The sequence below is a fragment of the Stegastes partitus genome, unplaced genomic scaffold, assembly GCF_000690725.1.
Source record: "Stegastes partitus isolate 25-593 unplaced genomic scaffold, Stegastes_partitus-1.0.2 Scaffold0, whole genome shotgun sequence".
NCBI lineage: Eukaryota > Metazoa > Chordata > Actinopteri > Pomacentridae > Stegastes > Stegastes partitus.
The window spans coordinates 2,449,855-2,468,549 of NW_007577731.1; the positions used below are offsets into that span (position 1 = coordinate 2,449,855).

Here is an 18,695-nt window from a genome sequence, read left to right on the forward strand (position 1 = left end):
TGATGTAGAGTGGATATTTTATGTGTTTTATTTCACTACTGTTTCCACATTTCTATTTTTATTTTAGTCTTATTTTATTTTATCCTATCTTTTTGCACTGCATTCTTTGCACTAACACAGAGGTGTCCAATCCTGGTCCTGGAGGGCCACAGTCCTGCATGTTTTAGATGTTTTTATCTTCCAACACACCTGATTCAAATGATCAGGATCGTTGTCAGGCTTCTGCAGAGCTTGATGATGCGCTGATCATTTAAATCAGGTGTGTTGGAAGATAGAAACATCTACAACATGCAGGACTGTGGCCCTCGAGGACCAGGATTGGAGACCCCTGCACTAACGCGTTAGCTCTGGATCTGGGATACGCTGTCTCACGGTGTACTCTACAATAAAGCCCTTTGAGTTGAATTGAAATTGTGAGAGTTCATGATGGAAAGAAACCGTTTCTCAGTCTGTTGGAAACTCTTTAATCTGAGACCTGGACTTTTCTCCAACCATTGCCTGTTTCAACAAAATGACTGGGTTGAACAAGGTAAAGCTGGACTTCATTCTCATGATCTCCTCCAGCTGTGCCAGATGCGCTGTAGAGCTGCCGAGTCCCCACAGAGTGAGACATCACGTGACCGAGACGATCTTTGCTGCTGTCAGTCTCTGCTGCTGCTCTCAGTCCGTCCGTCCTTCTGCTTCTCTGAGGACTCTGCTGCTGAAGACAAGCGACCATGGCTGCCAGAAAGACCAACAGGGTGTTTGTCATCGGTGTGGGCATGACGAAGGTGACACTCATTTGTTTTTGTTTTTTTATCGTTTCGACCCGCGACAGAGGGCACGAGCGACCTTAACGTAGCCCGGAGTGGAGGCTAGCATAAGTGGCTAACTCAACACCGCAGAGCTTTAAACGCTTAAAAAGTTCAGCTTTAGTAGTTTGTAGTGTAGTTAGCTTATAGTTGGCAGTGTGAGGGACTGCTGGTGTTAATTTAGCTGATATTAATGCCTTCATAATGTGTCGACAACTGTTTGCCGTGTCACTGATAGGACGTGTTAGCTAGCTAAGTTAGCCCAAACAAAATAAGAATAGCATTATTATATTAGTTGTAGTTTATCGAGCGTCGTTTAGCAATAGGTGGTGAATGCTCGACGAACTTTGAGTCTTCGGCCTGCATGTAGAGTCCATGGTTCATGCTGAACAAACTGTGTCAAGGGTCTCCACTGACACAGGCTGATAACTATTAACTCCAGAGCTGGTTGGCCACTTTAAAGTGTGAACAAATCGTGATTTCACTATAATGCTGCAGATTATAGTGATGAATGTTTGGTTATTCAGGCTTCTGTGTGTTAATCATGCTCATCAAAATGAATAAAACTGTTGTTGTGAGGAATTTGTTGGGTTTCTGTGTCTACAAGTGCCTTGAGATGACATGTTGTGCAATGACACTATAAACTTAGGGATCTGTCGATGACCCGATCGGTATCGGGCCGATATTAGTGTTTTTTCCCCATGTATCTGTCTGATAACCGATAATCGTCTAACACAGGGTCTCCAATCCTGGTCCTCGAGGAACACACCGGATTCAAATGATCAGCTCATGATCAGCTCATCATCAAGCTCTGCAGAAGCCTGATCATTTGAATCAGGTGTGTTGGAAGAGGGAAACACCTAAAACATGCAGGACTGTGGCCCTCCAGGACCAGGATTGGACACCCCCGGTCTAACATCAGCACCTTCGTCTCTATGTTTGATATTGCTATTTCTGGACTTAAATATGTAAGATATGTTTGAATATGGGCTGCAAGGTGGTGGAGGTCGCCGGTTCACATCCGGTGAGGACACCCGGGATCTTTTTGCGTGGAGTCTCCATGTTCTCCCCGTGCAGCGTGGGTTCTCTCCGGATTCTCCGGCTTCCTCCCACAGTCCAGAAACATGTTGAGATTAATTGGTGATTGTAAATTGTCCGTAGGTGTGAGTGTGCTTGGTTGTCTGTCTCTAAGTGTAGCCCTGTGATAGACTGGTTACCTGTCCAGGTGAACCTGTCTTCACCCTGAGTCAGCTGGGATAGACTCCAGCCCCCCATGACCCTAGTGAGGATTAAGGTGTAGAGATGATGGATGTTTGAATATGTTTTGCTTTTGTTACATAATAAAGGAGACTATGTGGTCTAATTTGGGCTTCTGTTGAATAGTTTTCTCGCAGTGCTTATCATTTTTTGGTGTGGACAAAAATTGAGTATCGACATCGGTGATATCTGTTATCAGCGATATCAGAAGTCTTAATATTGTGCGTCACGAGTATAAACTGAACTGAATGTCATGTCATTTCAATAGTGATTCATGATGTGTGCGTCACTGTCTGAGCTGTAAATGTGTTTATTTATAGAAAATACTTCTGTCTCATTTCTTTACCTTCACTTATTGTAGTCATGCTGTTAATCCCAGAAACTCTACTTAATGCTGACATGATATAAGACAAAGCAAACGCTCTTCAAATATTCTTACAGCAAAATATTTAGCTTCATAGCCACAAACGTGTAGATGTTTTCCTTTTAGATGTTCCATCGATGACTGTCAGCTTACATGTTGGATTTAGCTAAAGTGAAAACCTATGAAAGGCTGAATGAAGGTTTTGTTCTAATTTTGTGGGGTTTTTTGTGTATTTTGGTATATTTTTAATTACCAGCAGTATATTCTTTTCATTTGTCCTGCTTCAGTGTATTAACTAGTTGGTCCTAACATGTTTGGTTCTATTATCCAACTCAGTCCTGTGTGTTTTCTTTTGGTATTTATTTCATAGTACTTTTGATTTTATCTGATTTGAAATTTAAGAATGTGTGTCTGTTATACATTTTCCTTTTATAATTTTAACAATTTTATTTATTGGCTCTTTTTTGGGAGAGGATTTTATAGCTTGTACAGGTATCGATCCACATGTTTGCCATCTACTTTGTACATTTTCACCGTATCTTATCCTTGTGTGAAATCTGTTCATGGATCTGTTTTGCAACCACTGAACAATAAATCAATACCCACATCTGTGCAGCGGAAATTACCTTCTGCTGAGCGACTCCACCTGTAGATAAAGTTAGATGTCAGTAAATTCTAACGCAGGTGGTTACTGAAACCATAACTGTTTAAAAGAAAGTCATGAACGTATTTACATACTGATTTTCAGTGGCACCATCTGTCTGACTTTTCTGTGTTCTGGTGCAGTTCGACAAGCCCGGAGCCCGAGACAACTATGACTACCCTGATATGGCCAAAGAAGCAGGTGCTTATCTTTACGGTTTATGGACATTGTTCAGTCACTCAAACAACATATTGTCTGAATATATATGTATCTATGTTATCTAATGTTTTATTGCTGTGTCTTCATCTGACTGTAGGTGAAAAAGCTCTGGCTGATGCAAGAGTCCCGTATTCTGCTATTGAACAAGCTTGTGTAGGATACGTCTACGGTAAGACCTCCAATGAAATGTCATGGTTTTGTATATGAAACAGGAAGCACATTCACTGTATGGTCTCAGAGTGTGAGTTCTGCATGTGCAACAGTTGTGACCCTCTCATGTAGCTGTGAATAGAGAAAGTAAAATAATTGGGTGATCGTATCTCCAATCTGTCCCAGGGGACTCCACATGTGGGCAGAGAGCCATCTACCACAGCCTGGGTCTGACCGGGATCCCCATTATCAACGTCAACAACAACTGCTCCACGGGATCCACGGCTCTCTTCATGGCACGCCAGCTGGTCCAGGGAGGTGGGTCGAGCAGGAGGCCTGACAAACCACAGAAAGCTTTAAATGTTTTAAAAAGGGAGGCTTTTAACAAGATGGTGGTGGTCAAGTCAACTAGTGGCATTTTAATTGGATTCTAATAGTGACAGAGTTTCATAACATTAAAAAAAATCCCTCTTTCAACACTTCTCGTGTCCTTTTGCAGGTCTTGCTGACTGTGTGCTTGCCCTCGGGTTTGAGAAGATGGAGCGGGGCTCCTTGTCCGCTAAGGTATCAGTGTTATTTCGTCCACCTGTTGCGTTGGCGGACTAGTTGTACAGTTGTTGTTGCTGAAGAGAACCAGTAGAGGTCAACACTCATCCTCTTCTCCTGGAAAAACATGCAGATACTCCTCACTGATAAACATTTTAAGTTGCAGCAGACAATCTGTTTGCACCTGTAGCATATATGGAAATGCTAACAGATTGAGTGTTTTGGACTAGCACGTCAGAAGTAGGTGACCTTTGTCTGGAGTACTGGAAACCTTTCTTGGATGCTTCCTCATTGCTGTCACCCTGAAAGCTCACTACAGTTGCTCCCCTCTTTCAGCTCTGTCAGTCCAGTTACTGCTAGTCGATGCAAACTGTATTTCTGCCGGAGCTCCACTGTGGGAAAGATGCCACATTTACCGAGTGCTGATAGGCTTCAACAACATGACGTGAACTTGTTTTGTTTGAAAAGGACGTTCATTTATATGTAGAAGTCCCGCACTAAAACACACTGACGAAACAACCGTGTTTCTAGTTTATGGACAGGACCAATCCAATGGACAAGCACATGGAGGTGATGATGAACCGCTACGGGATGGGGGCGGCACCACCAGCACCACAGATGTTTGGCAACGCTGGCAGGGAGCACATGGAGAAATATGGTGCGTTTGCTGGGTAGAACAATCACACACATGGGCTAACATGGAAGTTGTGGTTGCATCTTCATATTATTAGAAATGTACCGTTTGCATTTCATATAAAATACTTATGTCAATGTTTACTTTTCTTTCAGGCACTAAACCAGAACACTTTGCCAAAATCGCCTGGAAAAATCACAAGCATTCCACCAACAACCCGTAAGACGCACTTAATGCTAGAAAAGAAAGCTTATTTCTTCCAAATCTTGATTTCATTTTTATTCAAAATTGTGTTTGTGTGCACTCTTGCAGGTATTCCCAGTTCCAGGATGAGTACAGTCTGGAGCAGGTGATGAAGTCCAGGAAGGTGTTTGAGTTTCTGACTCTCCTGCAGTGTTGGTAAGAAACTCACAGACACTTGTTGTCTTTTGAAAATTACTGAACATGTCTCGAAAGTGGGCTGCAAGAAGGTCCCTGGGTCGCGTCGCGGTGAGGACACCCGGGATCCTTCTGCGTGGAGTCTACATGTTCTCCCCGTGCAGCGTGGGTTCTCTCAGAGTTCTCCGGCTTCCTCCCACAGTCCAGAAACATGCTGAGGTTACTTGGTGATTGTAAATTGTCCGTAGGTGTGAATGTGAGTGTGCTTGGTTGTCTGTCTCTAAGTGTAGCCCTGTGATAGACTGATGACCTGTCCAGGTGAACCTGCCTTCACCCTGAGTCAGCTGGGATAGGCTCCAGCCTCCCACGACCCTAGTGAGGATTTAGAGGTGTACAGATGATGGATGGATGTCTTGAAAGTGACTTTGCCAGTATTTCTACTTGATACCACTTGTTGACGCAATCATGTCTAATTGTCTTCTGTTATCAGTCCTACATCTGATGGAGCTGGAGCAGCAGTTTTGGCCAGCGAGGGCTTTGTCAGGAAACACCACCTCGAGAACCAAGCGGTGGAGATCGTGGCCCAGGAGATGGTGACCGACCTCGCCTCCACATTTGATGAAAACAGCTGCATCAAGATGGTAAGCAGTGTGAAATGCTTTCTCTGAAAATTCATAGCGCTTACACCTGTCGTAAGACACGGACAGATGGGAATCAAGTCTTTTTTTTCTGTCTAGGTGGGATACGACATGTCTCGGGTGGCGGCTAAAAAGTGTTTTGAGACAGCGGGTCTGAAGCCAAGTGACGTTAACGTGGTCGAGCTGCACGACTGCTTCTCTGCCAATGAGCTCATCACGTATGAAGCCTTGGGGTTGTGTGCAGAGGGTAAGACTGAATTGTTTAAACCTTAGTTTATTCTATTCTACCGTCCTTCCTTTACCTTAATAGACATTTCTACCTTTAGTTAGACATTCATATACTCACACATTCTGGAAAATAGGGAGATGTGAAAATGAGTGTGGACTAGAAATGTTTTTTTTGTCATTTTTGGGGCCTCCTTTGTCAGTGAATGTTGAATCTGCCAAAATTCAGATCAGTGTTTCCCCTGAATGGAGCTAACTCTGGCACAGCACAAAGGATCCTGAGTTGACAGTGTGTGATGCAGAACATTTGGATTCGGGATGTGTTATTGGTGGACTTAACAATTAAACAGTGCTACCGTCAATAGCTGGCACCAGACATACCAGTGATGTGTGCTCATATTTTAATGATGTACCACACTGGTTGTTGCATCTGAGGTGTTTCATAGCTGTCTGCTGTTGGCTGAAGTTGCAGCTGTCCTCTCTCCACAGATGCTGGTGGAAGTGGGACGGATGATGTAACAGTGCAGTTTGGCAGGTTTTGATTTGGAAAAATAAAAAGGATGTGTTGGTTGCATCGGAATAAACGGGTGTAGAACTGCTCGACTGGGGCAATGTGAACAGCATTTAAAACACTTTAGTTTAGTTAGAGCATTAGTTTTTGGACCATGCAATTCAGTTGTGCTCATTTTTGACTGTTTTTCTTGAGTGTTAGTTTCAGAGCAGTGAACAAGCCTGGATTGTTGTTGAGAGCTTCACTAACATGGGTGTGATTTGCTCTTTCTTTGAAACTTTGCAGGTAATTTCCTGCAGGTTTATGATTGTATTATGAGGGTATATGTGTGTGGGGGGGTGCATAATTATTAAATGAATCAGGAATAACATTCTTGAGTCCCCAGTTTCTGTTGAAGCTCTGATTTTTCACAAATCTCTCATTGGTTGATCACCTCTGTTGTGCGGCAGACATGTTACATCTACACAGAAATACTCGAACAAGCTCATTGATTGCTGATTGAACAGGTTTAAAAATTTGTTCTGGCTTCGATTAGGCTAATTGTTGTTTTTTGGATTCATGTAATTGGACTGATATTCATGTTCTGCTTTTACTTGCTGTATTTATTCTATCTTAACTGTATTTTTCCCTGTTTGTGTCTGCTTGTGTTGGCTGCAGCGTGGGTGAAAAGACAAACTTCCCACGCCCGGGACCATAAAGCTAATCTTGAACTTCACTCTGTGCTGTTCCTGCAGGTAAAGCTGGGGAGCTGGTCGACAGAGGCGACAACACGTACGGAGGCAAGTATGTGGTCAACCCCAGCGGTGGTCTCATCTCTAAAGGACATCCTCTCGGCGCCACAGGTAAACAGAACCTCTTGCTGTCGGTGAAAATGCCAGAACAGAGCAGTTTGCTGTGAATGTTTGTGGCGACGGGTGCTGTGGAGCCTCTTATCCAGAAAGCTGGTTGAGCAGCGTGAACTGTGAGCAAACTTCTGTTCCCAGAACAGCAGAAAACAGTACTTTTAATCAACTCTGACTATGTTGACTCAGAGTTGTTGTTCTTCATTAAACAGACTTCAATTCCCTTAATTGATGAAGCGCTGGAATCTGTGCGTTGCTGTAACCTGACGTAAACAAAACACAGGTGGCAGCAACAAGAATCCAGATCAACTGGATAAGACGGTTTTATTTATAGACCTGTGATTGCAACAGCCTTGTCTGACCCAGTGATAATGATTGTGGTGATTTACAGTTGAGAAAGCATCTGAGCTACGGGCTATTTAATCCTGATGTAAATATAAACACAGCAACTGAATACAGCCTATGTATAAAACCTCAGCTGTATTAATGTACACTAACTTACTGTAACTTCTTCACCATGACTTTTAAATCAGTCACTCCAGTTTGTAGAGTCCTAATCTTAATGTTTGAACTTGTTGGGTGCATTTTTAACATCGGTCTTATTTCTCTGTTGGAAAAGCTTCAGGTGAACGTCGGTTGCTCCATAAATAGCAGCGACCTTACTAAAGTGTAGTAAATGTTTCTCTGTAGGGCCACTGATTGACAGCCTGTTGTCTTAATGTCAGTCATTAGTTTTTCTGGAAGAGAAACTCAGGGTTTGTTGAGGAAAATGTAGCATCAGATGCATTAGACTCACACCACAAAGTTAGTGATCACAGGATGAATAGACTCAGGAGTTTTCATTACCCCACTTTCTGCCAGACAGTTGTCCACAGCGGCCACTAGGTGGCGTGCGTCTCTCAGCGATGGCCAGCTGGGTAGCAACTGGGCAATGGTGATCCTAAGCCTGCATGTGAGGGGGCAGCCGGCTGTGACTTTGGCAGGCCTCCCCTGTAATCTGTCCACATTTTAAACCGTTGAGGGACGAGCCTGAGCAAACGGTGCAGCTGGCTCACTGGTCTCTGCAGGAGAAGGCCTCAGATTGTTCACACACATGCAGACTCCATGTTAATGGTCACATGTGCTTGTGGACTCCCACATGCAGACACATCCACTAATGAGCGATAACGAGGTGAAACAGTGCCGTGCTCCTTCATTTCATACAGACAGCTTTATTTTTAAACTTCTTTTAGCTGTTGTCTTTGTTTTTCTCTTCCTGTGCCTTCTGGCTACCTGTCTTTCTTTATACCTGCCAACCTTGCTTCACCTTTATCGTTTAAAATTTTCTCGACAACTTTCTCCTTCTGTGTCGTCGGCGCTCCCTGTGCCGTGCTCCCAGTGTACGAGTGCCCCACTGGGTCATTCTCCCACTGTGTGACTGCCCTAGTCAGCTAAGCTCCGTCTGATCCGTGGTGTTGCTCCTAATCTTGCTTGTAAAGCTCTGACCTCTTCCCCCAGGAACACTGTGAGCACAGATATTGATAGGTAATTGCCCGAGCCATGGAGGAACAACCACCACCTCGACTCAAAGCGCTGCTGCTAGAAGACGAAAACACACCAAACACATCACTCCAATTCTTACATCCTTGCACTAATTTCCAGTTAAATCTAGACTGAAATGTTTATCGTCTAGAAGTCCCACAACTTTCTGAGGTCTGTTTGCTGATTAAAAGCGTGATAGGTCGATCAGATCTGCAGGGACTGGTCGGCTAGTGGTGCCCAGTCTTCAAAGCAAACGTGGTGAAATGGGTTTTACCCACTGCTGTTGGAACTGCCCAAACTGCACCCATAAAATGATGCACGGTTCTTTTTTTTCCACTGCTTTTAATTACTTATTCTGTGTATTCTAACTTAAGTGTGTGTATACTTTGTCTTATCTATTTATTGGTCTTTCTTCTGCCTGTAAAGCACTTCAAATAACCTGATACGGTGCTAAATACACATAAATTTGCACTTACACCTCAGGATATTGTGATTTTTACAAGTTAACATGACGTCCAGACATCTTGAGACGTTACTCTTCATTACCCACATGCCTTACACTTCAAAAAAGGAGCGTTTGTGATGTGCTCTCATCAGCGTCCTTCTGAAGGTTCCTTTACACGGTATGTAAATGACACGTCTGAGGAGCTATCTACACGCTGTTCACGTCGACCCTGCCGAACGTTTTTCAGTTGACATCTAGGCACAATTGTAATCGCACAAACAAACCCTCGTGGGATAGGTTAGAAGAGCTGCAGAATGTAGAAGACGCAGACGCAGAGGTCTTTACCCCCTTAAGTCCTTTAGCTTATTGGGATAATGGAGAAATGCACAAGCTCATTACGCAGATGGGATGAAATGCTTAGCTATAACGTTAGCGCAGGAGCTGCCTCTGGCGAGATTAGGCAGTGAGTTGTCAGATTAGGAGTTATCTTGTCACCCCTCTCAATTAAGGAGATGGTGTTGTTGCCCTGCTCTGAAAGGCTTTTCTTAGAAATGAGAATTCGAAGTTTAGGAAGTGTTTACTGCAACTTTTCTCCTGATTTCTGTTTTTAAAGTTGCAGCAACAAGATATAACTGTGAACGAAGTTGTTGGAAACTGCTTTCGGCATTAGCTAAATAACTTTCCATCTACACTACCCCATATTATTTTTAATTTTTTTTGTAGGGTTCGGGTTAGATCTCCGACAATAAAGGTGCAGCCTGTTTCAACTTCTTCCTGAATGAAGTGAAAAGTTGTAAAACCCAGTCTCATAGTTTTACAAATCAATATGTAATGTTCTAGTGTCAAAGAAAACCTTCAGTTTTGTTGCTGAAAGAGACCGACTGGATTGTATGTCATCGTTTAATTAACACACGTCTACCAGCCTGCTGATAGCGACAGTAAAGAGAGCAGCAAAATCTGTGTTGATAAATTTCTGTAGTGCCATGGGGTGTGTCATCATATCCACAAATCTGTATTAAAATTGTGCCTTTATTCAAAGCTACAGGCTCTTCAGCGACACTTTGCACCGACAAAAAAGCAAAACAGAAGCTCTTTAACGATTAGAGGGCGTGTTTTGAATATTAAGCGTACCTGTATGTCTGGTCTCTGGTCGCACAAAACGTATGAAGAAGTGCAAAACTAGTTACATTTTGGTAAAACTCGAAGGGAAATGGATTAGCGCAAAAGTCAAGCACACATTAGTCCATTTATATATCAAAATAACTTTATTATTGTGACTAAATGATTAAAAACAGAGACCAAAATGTATCGGCGTCCTCTGGGTCAAAAAGTCCTGCACATCCAGCGACATACATTTGGTGCCGTCGTCGTGGTCACACCTCCCTGATAACATCTAAACCAGGGATCTCCAACTCTGGTCCTCGTGAGCTGCTGTTCTGCAGGTTGTAGACGTTACTGCAACACACCTGACTCAAGCTAACGGATCATTAACAGACTTGTGTAGAACTTGACGACAAGCTGTTGGAGATCCATTAGTGTGAGTCAGGTGTGTTGCAGTTGAAAACGTCTAGAACCTGCAGGACAGCAGCTCACGAGCACCGGCGTTGGAGATCCCTGGTCTGAACACTCCATGCTATCGGTGTTCATTGGTGCAACCCAGTGGAACACTTCCTCCTCTGTGATTTTTAAAAAAAATAAAGGATTATCCTGGTGGCCCAAGGTGCATCTGTAGCACAGTGCTTATAAAATATCCTAAACTCAAGCGCCTCTGTCCAGCATTTTCCCATCATGTTCCATTTACAGAAGACTGTGGGGTTTAGTTAGGAAGTGATCTTGGTATATTTCATCAGACGTCCAGAAACACTGAGGTTTTTTTTTTTTTTTAACAATTTCATCATATCAGCTTAGAAACAAACATGTCGGTGTTTTACCGCTTCTCCCAAGTTGCTCAAAAAAACCAGTAAATGCAAGTTTAATTTATATTTCTTTAAAAAGCATTACATCTTGTGAAACTGACTTGTTCGGTGCAATGAGTGCACTTTCAGACAAACACCGCCTCTAATGCATCTTGCCTCCTTTATAAAGCTGTACCTTTCAAGGCTGTTTGTACAAAATGTCTTTTTCTTTTTTGTTCTCTCTCCACCAACTTAATGGCAGCTTATAAAAGTAGACCCTAATTGTAATGACAGCTCTCCTGCTTTGCTCTCATGTTCTTCACTGGTTCCAGCTTTTGTAGTTTATTTTTTTGTGTGCGTTTCAGTTTTTAAAGTCTGATTTTCCTCCCCCTCCCTCCCCCACACACATCCAGCTGAACCACATCGCCGGTGACCCACTCTGCCCTCACCCTCTGTCCGTCTCCCTGCTTATGCTCTCACAGGTCTGGCCCAGTGCGCTGAGCTCTGCTGGCAGCTCCGAGGCCAGGCTGGCAGGAGGCAGGTCCCAGGGGCTAAAGTGGCCCTGCAGCACAACATTGGCTTAGGAGGAGCTGTGGTTGTCACACTTTACAAGATGGGTTTCCCGCAGGAGGCAAGGTGACCAGGAAGTTACTGCTGATTTGTTGTTTTGGTGGTTTGTGCAGCATCGTAATAAGAAATCTGAGAAATAAGGTCTTTATGTTTTGCTAACATCCATATTGTGTCCTATGTTATCCCATTTTCTGTTTTAATTTTGCTTTATCCACTGCAGATGTAGATTGAAACAAACCCTTTTCTGACTCGTGCTGCCGTCCGTTTATCTGACTATGTCTCAACTGATCGGCTTCGCGTCTTGTTTTGTAAAAGTTGTGGCATCAATCTTACCAGATCATAATCAGTGGACCTGCAAAATAAGTCTGAAGTGTACGAGCAGCACATCTTGAGTAGTGATTCGTGGAAGTTTTTCTGCTCCAATATTGATCCGAAGACAGTTTGCATGTCAAAATCAACAAACTTATTTCTCATTCGCTTCACAAACCACATTAATGAAGGCATCAGTGTTGCATACTGTCTTTTTTTTTTTTAAACATGTGCTTTGCTTCTGTGTTTTCTCTTCTGCCTCCCACAGGTCCCACATAAGTGCAGCTCTTACCAGTGCAGGCAGCAGTCTGGAAGGGTTCAAAGCTTATCCTGTCTTCAAAGAGATTGAAAAACAGCTACAGCAGGTAATAACGACGCGCTGTCAGTAATAGAAATCCACCTCGTGCTTTTAAACTAGTTTCTGTTTGATCCTATGGAATCGATTCAGGTAGAGGACACGCGTACATTTCACTTTTTTGCCACTTTAGCTTACTGATACTACTGTAAATGGAAGCATGAGCCTCTAAAATGGGCCTAAATTAAATAATTGAAGTGGTGCTACAGTGTTTACAGACCATCGGAAATATCAGGGACTCACTGGCATATTAAGGTTATAGCCAAAAAACAGCAATATAGACTCAATTGTAAAGCACATGTGAACAAATGCAGCACATACGATGGCCAGCTCTAAAATAAATCCTATGTAATTAGATGCCCTGTGTGTCCACTGCAATTACTTGTGCCATGACGTCAGTCAGAAAGCACTTGAACTCTGTCTTTAAAGCTAATAATTATGCTCTGATGCATCAGGGAAATGTTGTTTATGTGCATTAAGCCCCTTTTATACTTGAACTTCTTTCCTATAATCTGTCAGCACCTGAACGTGTCGGCTTCATTAGTGAGGACCCCGGGTGCTTTTCCTGTAAAAGCTGCGTCAGGAATCGTGTCACTAGTAATGCAGCACAAGTATAAACTGCCTGCTGCTGCATCAATGCACAAGATCGCAACAGACTTTAAATCACAATTTGGGGAAGGTTGTTTCCACGTTTCAGCATCAGCGTAGCGCAAAAGAGACCTCCTCGTTCATTTTGCATTTCAATTCCACGTCTACTACAAACTGAAATGTCCATAAAACTTTATTGTGACGATGACAGACAAGTCAGATAGACGGCTCTCACCAAAGTGAAGAGTGAACCCATGGCACAAAGCAGTAACCTCATGAATCATTTAAAATGTCTAGCCGTCTCCGTTAGATTGACAGTTTGTAAAAATGCTTGATGCTGGAACGCTCGTTTGTTAATAATTGTTCATAGTTTTTATAATAACAAGTAGGACTGGTCCCAATAGAACTTCCTGGTCTCTGGATGTTCAGGCCCAATTCATGATGTATATTCGGCGTGGTCGGGGGACACTTCCACCCCGGGGGAGCGCTCCGACGGGGTGGAAGTGTCCAGAACGCACAGGCAGTACTTGGCTGCTGATGCTACTTTAGTTAGCGCTCACACTTCTGTTTCTACCATTGGTGGCGGCGGGGGAGTGGCAGATACGCTCCATCGTTACCATCCATTTCTACTTCCATAAACACTGAGCACGCTTGCTGCGTGTGATGTCGTCGTGTCCTCTTCTGCGCATGTGGGACACTTTTGGGTCGTATGAAGTTCACACAGCAGATCACATACAAGTCGCATTGAACTGGTAACGTGAACGAACTCGCAAAAAATCCGAATTGATCAAGGCGCTGGTATGTGATGGCTGTTTTTCATAGGTTCCGTTTTTTCCTAAAAACCTGTCGGATAGCAAGGTTTAGGATTGTTTAGGGTCGGATTATCGAGTCACGACTGTATATGCATCTCTGTAGTAGAACTAACATTAGCTTGTGCAGTTACGTATCGATACAGATACATACACAGTATATATAGTCAGTTATAACCATAAACTGACAACGTAGCCGTCTCTTAAATGACTCACACTTCCATAGTTTCAGTCAGCTATAGTAAACTCTTGCATGTTGTTCTACATTTCAGTCCATAAGCAGTACAGTTCATTTTGGCCGAGGAGACTTTTCTGAGTCTGAGCCACAAATCTTTGGTTTAAGTGATTCATGCCAGACCGTTAACATGCAACAGAATGTAATTCACAACGTGTGGGCAGCTGCTGCCCGTCTACGACCTGTTGCATGGAAATGAAAACCCCTGTCGCCTCGTTACAGGACGGAGAGAATCTCGTCAAGAAGGTCGGTGGAGTGTTTGCTTTCAAAGTGAAGGACGGCCCAGATGGGAGAGAGGAGACCTGGGTGGTGGACGTGAAAAATGGCAAAGGTTCTGTCAGCAACGACCCAGGTACGTATCCGAACGGAGGTATCCAACACACCGGTCGTCATCGGAGCATAATTATTTAGTGTTTTGCTGGCAGTGGTGTGGTTTTAAACTGTCTTTATTCTGTTTCTTGCTCTATGGATGATGAGTTCTGTTCAGTCTCTACTTGCTGCTGAGCTTCAGGTTTCTCAGATGTGCTGCTTTAATTCTCAGGAAGAAGTCTGCCTGTCAGACTGACATGTGACAGCATGTAGTTCCTGGACAATAAGACTTATGTCTCACCTATTTTCACACGACAGCATCTCCCTTTTGTCACTTCTGCGTTTATTACAGAGTTTCACGTGGCTTTTGTTTCCTGAACAGACTGCACATCATTTTCTTCTCTGATTCTTGTCTTTAGTCTTTATTGTGGAAGCACAGCATGTTCAGAACAGACTGTACAAACTACAGCTGAGCAACTTTTTGTTGGAAGCTTCTGAGGGAAACGTGTTCAGTCCTCCCAGAGAGAGTAAAGTAGAATGACCACCTTGTGTTTATTGTTCATAATCATGCTGGTCCAGGCTCATGGAAGATATGGAGTGAAGGAGTTTAATCTAAGGTGTTTTTGGCCAAATGTAGGCATTACTATAGTGACATGCAGTGTGTGATTCCAGTGAATGTCTAGTGAGGAAATGTTGTCTTGGCTTAGAGGCTGTTACAGAGGACTGACAGTCATCTGACTCTCAATATTAGAAAAGCAGTGAGCTTGTGGTGGAATATTTGAGGAACTGAAGAGATTGGCGGTATGAGGTTGTTTTAATCTTTTTTTTTTTTGGTAGAAGCTGTTTTTACCTTGACATGTTTGTACTGGGGCTGGAAGGTGGCTCGGTGGCGAGCACCATCACCTCGCAGCTAGAAGGTCGCTTTTTGGCGTGAGGACACCCGGGATCTTTCTGCGTGGAGTCTCCATGTTCTCCCCGTGCAGCGTGGGTTCTCTCCGGGTTCTCTGGCTTCCTCCCACAGTTCAGAAACATGCTGAGGTTAATTGGTGATTGTAAATTGTCCGTAGGTGTGAATGTGAGTGTGCTTGGTTGTCTGTCTCTAAGTGTAGCCCTGTGATTGACTGGTTACCTGTCCAGGTGAACCTGCCTTCACCCTGAGTCAGCTGGGATAGACTCCAGTCCCTAGTGAGGACTAAGGTGCATAGATAATGGATGGATGGATTCTTAACTAACACCCAAAAAGACCACCAAAATCTAATCCGTTCATCTTTGATTCCAAATGAATGTTTGCACTAAATTGAACAAATTCCCCTTGAAGCTGTTCCTGAAACATTCCTTTCTCGGGAATGAGAAGGATGCATCAGGTCTGGTGACAGGATAAGGAGTGAGGAGGAGTTCTGGCAATACAACTGAACGAGCTGTGTTCTGGCTTCAGATGTTGGCGTGGGCTGTCTTTGGTTGTCCACAATCTGGAGCAACTTTAAAAAAGCAATTTCCCCGCTGGGATTAAAGTGACAGCCGAAGATTTTCATTTTCGATAAAGGTCTGTTAAGTCGCTATCTGCTGACAAAAGATGTCGCACGTTGGCGATCGGGCCGCTGATGAAGTAACACGCTATACGTTTATAAACGAGGTGTCCGTGGTGACATTCCGGAGCGAGATCACGATCGGCATGCAGTCACTGAGGCTTGTTTCCTCTGGCCGGCGGTTATCTTTCTCCCAGAGAGACGCCACGGGCTCGCTCTTAAACCCACCTGCTAGTGAGGCGGCGTGCTGTTTCCTTCATCTCAGATGTCATTATTCCCTTTTTTTAACTTTCATGTGTGCTGACCAGCTGACCACCAAAGAACCAAACGTGGATCTTTGATGTTGTGATTCCACTGGTGCGGTTCTAGTTAACTCAAGCAAAAGTGAAGAAATCTTTAACATTTTCTAGCAATTACATTTTTTTTTCTCCATGGATTTGAGATGTGCTGGACATCAAAACTAACTTTGGTGGAAGAAACATGCTCACAAAGCCTCTTCTGATCCACATGATTCCTTAAAAAAAGAGCAGAAGTCTAACTAAATGCCTTCATCTACTGGTTGCATCTGCTGCCTGTAAATCACTACCTTCTATGTGACTGGATCTCTGATGATGTTTGCTGCATCTGAGCTAATATTCCTGAAACACTGCCTGATTTAATGTTCCACAAATGGACAGAAATGTTCAGGATGCCCTGTGCAACAGTAGAAAAATAGATTGTTCTGTTGCTCTGAGTGCTCGAGCATCATGTTCTTGTTAATTTCAGTACAAACGAGGGTTTTCCAGCTGCAGCCTGACTGTTGAGCTGATGGTAGCCGGTCTTAGCAGAGTTGTCGCTTACGGCCTTAATTACCGTGTTTTTGTTTAGCGTGCATTTCAGTCCTTCCATCACAGGCGTGAAACACCGAGCAAACGGACTGAACCTTCTCACTCAGCTCTAATGATGCTGCCTGAATGAAAAGTCCCGTGAAAATGCCAAGTGCCGTCCGTTAAAAGCTCTAATAACGGCCGCTATGATTTGCCATTTAGATGCCATTTCCTTTAACAGAAAACATCCGACACGTATGAGATTTTTTTTTTTCCTTGTTTGAGAGAAGCTGTCTGTTGTGTTATGTGGAGTTTTAGTCGTGATGCTGTTATTAAATCAGTCTATATTTGATGTTTTGTCACAGGTAAAAAGGCAGACTGCACATTATCCATGAGTGACCAGGATCTCCTGGATCTGATGACGGGGAAGCTGAACCCACAAACGGTACGTGTAAGAATGATGCAGATGGATGCAGTTGCAGTCGGGACTCGATAATCGGACGCTTGACAACCCGACAGCCTTGCTGTCCGACATAAAATAAGGTTTTACATTTAGTGTCGGATTATCGAGTCACAACTCGGTCTCGTTCTTTCATTCACAGCACAGTTAGAATTCTAGTTTTCACACCAGGCCAAGATTCTGGAAAATATACGAGTCAGCTTTGTTTGAAGTACAACGGATTCCCTGAATATCTGCCTGGACACATGAACTGCAGCGGACAAAGCTGCTCTCTGGTTTTTGGGGCAGCCGACCCATCTGTCGTAGAGATGTGCTCGTTTTCAGTGAGGGATGTGTGTCGTCTGTATATGGGTTAATACACGTCTGTCCGCCTCATGACTGCTTGAACCCAGTCGCGCTGTATCGAGGTGTCATTTAGGGGAATTCTTCGAGCAACAGGGAACCTAAATTTCTAAACTGTAATCCAGGGGTTGATAAAACATGTAGTGTGTTGGTCCCGGCTGTTTGTAGGAGTCCTTCCTCAGAGCTTATTAAATACCTACAGCATCACTTCTAATTACAAGTGATTAAATGTCAGCTTAGCTTACACTGTTTTGTTCACATCAGTCAGTCATAAGCAGCAGCTGATTCGTTTGTGGCATCAGATATTTTTAATTTATTGTTGGTAAAGCAGCAGTTAGATTATCACGACACATGAACGTCATTGTTTAACTCGGCTGTTAATTATTTGGACACTAAAGAATATTTCCGGTATTAGAGAGCAAATAAGTTAACAAGTGGTTAAGGGTCAAACTTTTTAGGGTTTTAGTGACGATTGAGCTCTGCTTCAGGCTTTAAAGCTGCGTCTTTCAGTGATTAAATCGTTGTTTAAAAGTGGTATTTACTGATTTTAATCTTCACTCCTGTCGCATCAGGCCTTCTTCAAAGGGAAGCTGAAGATCACCGGGAACATGGGCATGGCCATGAAGCTGGAGAAGCTCCAGGTCAAAGCAGGGAAGGCCAAGCTGTGAGACCTCCTGCTGAGCCTCTTGTTCGGCTCAAGCTTCCTCTTGTTGAAATTTCACTAATTAACAAGATCCCTGAATACTCTGATAATGTGCTTGATCTCCAGGGACAGTCGATTAAGTTTCATTTCCAGCTGCTACCGAGATACTAACCTGTAGATGTTGTGGAGTGCACATGAAATGAATGAAATTAAAAATACTTTATTTATCCCAGAAGGGAAATTCAATATTTCTAATAACATTTCAGTAACATCCTCCTCCATGTATTAACAACCATGTGTTCAGAGAACTCAACGTGCCTCCAGTTTGTCTGACATAAAGCCTGTGGGTTAAAACACTTTTTTGAAGTGAACCATTTTGATAATGTTAAAGAGAATCTATACCTGTAAATGAAAGCAATCTAATTTTCTAAAATAAAATCTTTACTGACAATCACAACGTCTGGAGTTTTTCTGTCTTCCAGGTTGAGCCTCAGCAATATGCTTTACTGTATTTAACTTTTACCATTTTCAAACTGGTGGATGATTCTAATGATGCTGATCTTTTTAAGAGGAGCACAAAACTGACAAGTCACAAAAATGTCCACAATTTAAAACCAGCACAGTGTAAAATAAAAAATATTCCTGAAAGCAAATTCAAACTAAAATAAACTCAGAAGGCTTTCC

General features: G+C 43.2%; 1 protein-coding gene across 1 annotated transcript; it reads left to right on the forward strand.

The window, feature by feature from the left end:
• The first annotated feature begins 628 nt into the window (after positions 1–628).
• On the forward strand, positions 629–18,465 carry scp2a (sterol carrier protein 2a). Its single transcript, XM_008290884.1, has 16 exons — positions 629–770; positions 3,199–3,256; positions 3,372–3,443; positions 3,611–3,742; positions 3,924–3,988; positions 4,502–4,628; positions 4,760–4,823; positions 4,917–5,003; positions 5,473–5,623; positions 5,720–5,867; positions 7,091–7,198; positions 11,542–11,695; positions 12,207–12,303; positions 14,148–14,277; positions 16,932–17,011; positions 17,941–18,465. Exons 1-16 carry the CDS (start codon positions 717–719, stop codon positions 18,034–18,036), a joined length of 1,623 nt encoding a protein of 540 aa, XP_008289106.1. The 5' UTR covers positions 629–716; the 3' UTR covers positions 18,037–18,465.
• Positions 18,466–18,695: the final 230 nt, after the last annotated feature.

Excerpts from the sequence above, each read along its gene's own strand:
- scp2a (XM_008290884.1), top strand. The coding sequence starts at position 717 with ATGGCTGCCAGAAAGACCAACAGGGTGTTTGTCATCGGTGTGGGCATG. Across the intron at positions 3,257-3,371 it reads TGATATGGCCAAAGAAGCAG|GTGAAAAAGCTCTGGCTGAT; the intron begins GTGCTTATCTTT and ends ATCTGACTGTAG. Across the intron at positions 4,629-4,759 it reads GGAGCACATGGAGAAATATG|GCACTAAACCAGAACACTTT; the intron begins GTGCGTTTGCTG and ends CTTTTCTTTCAG.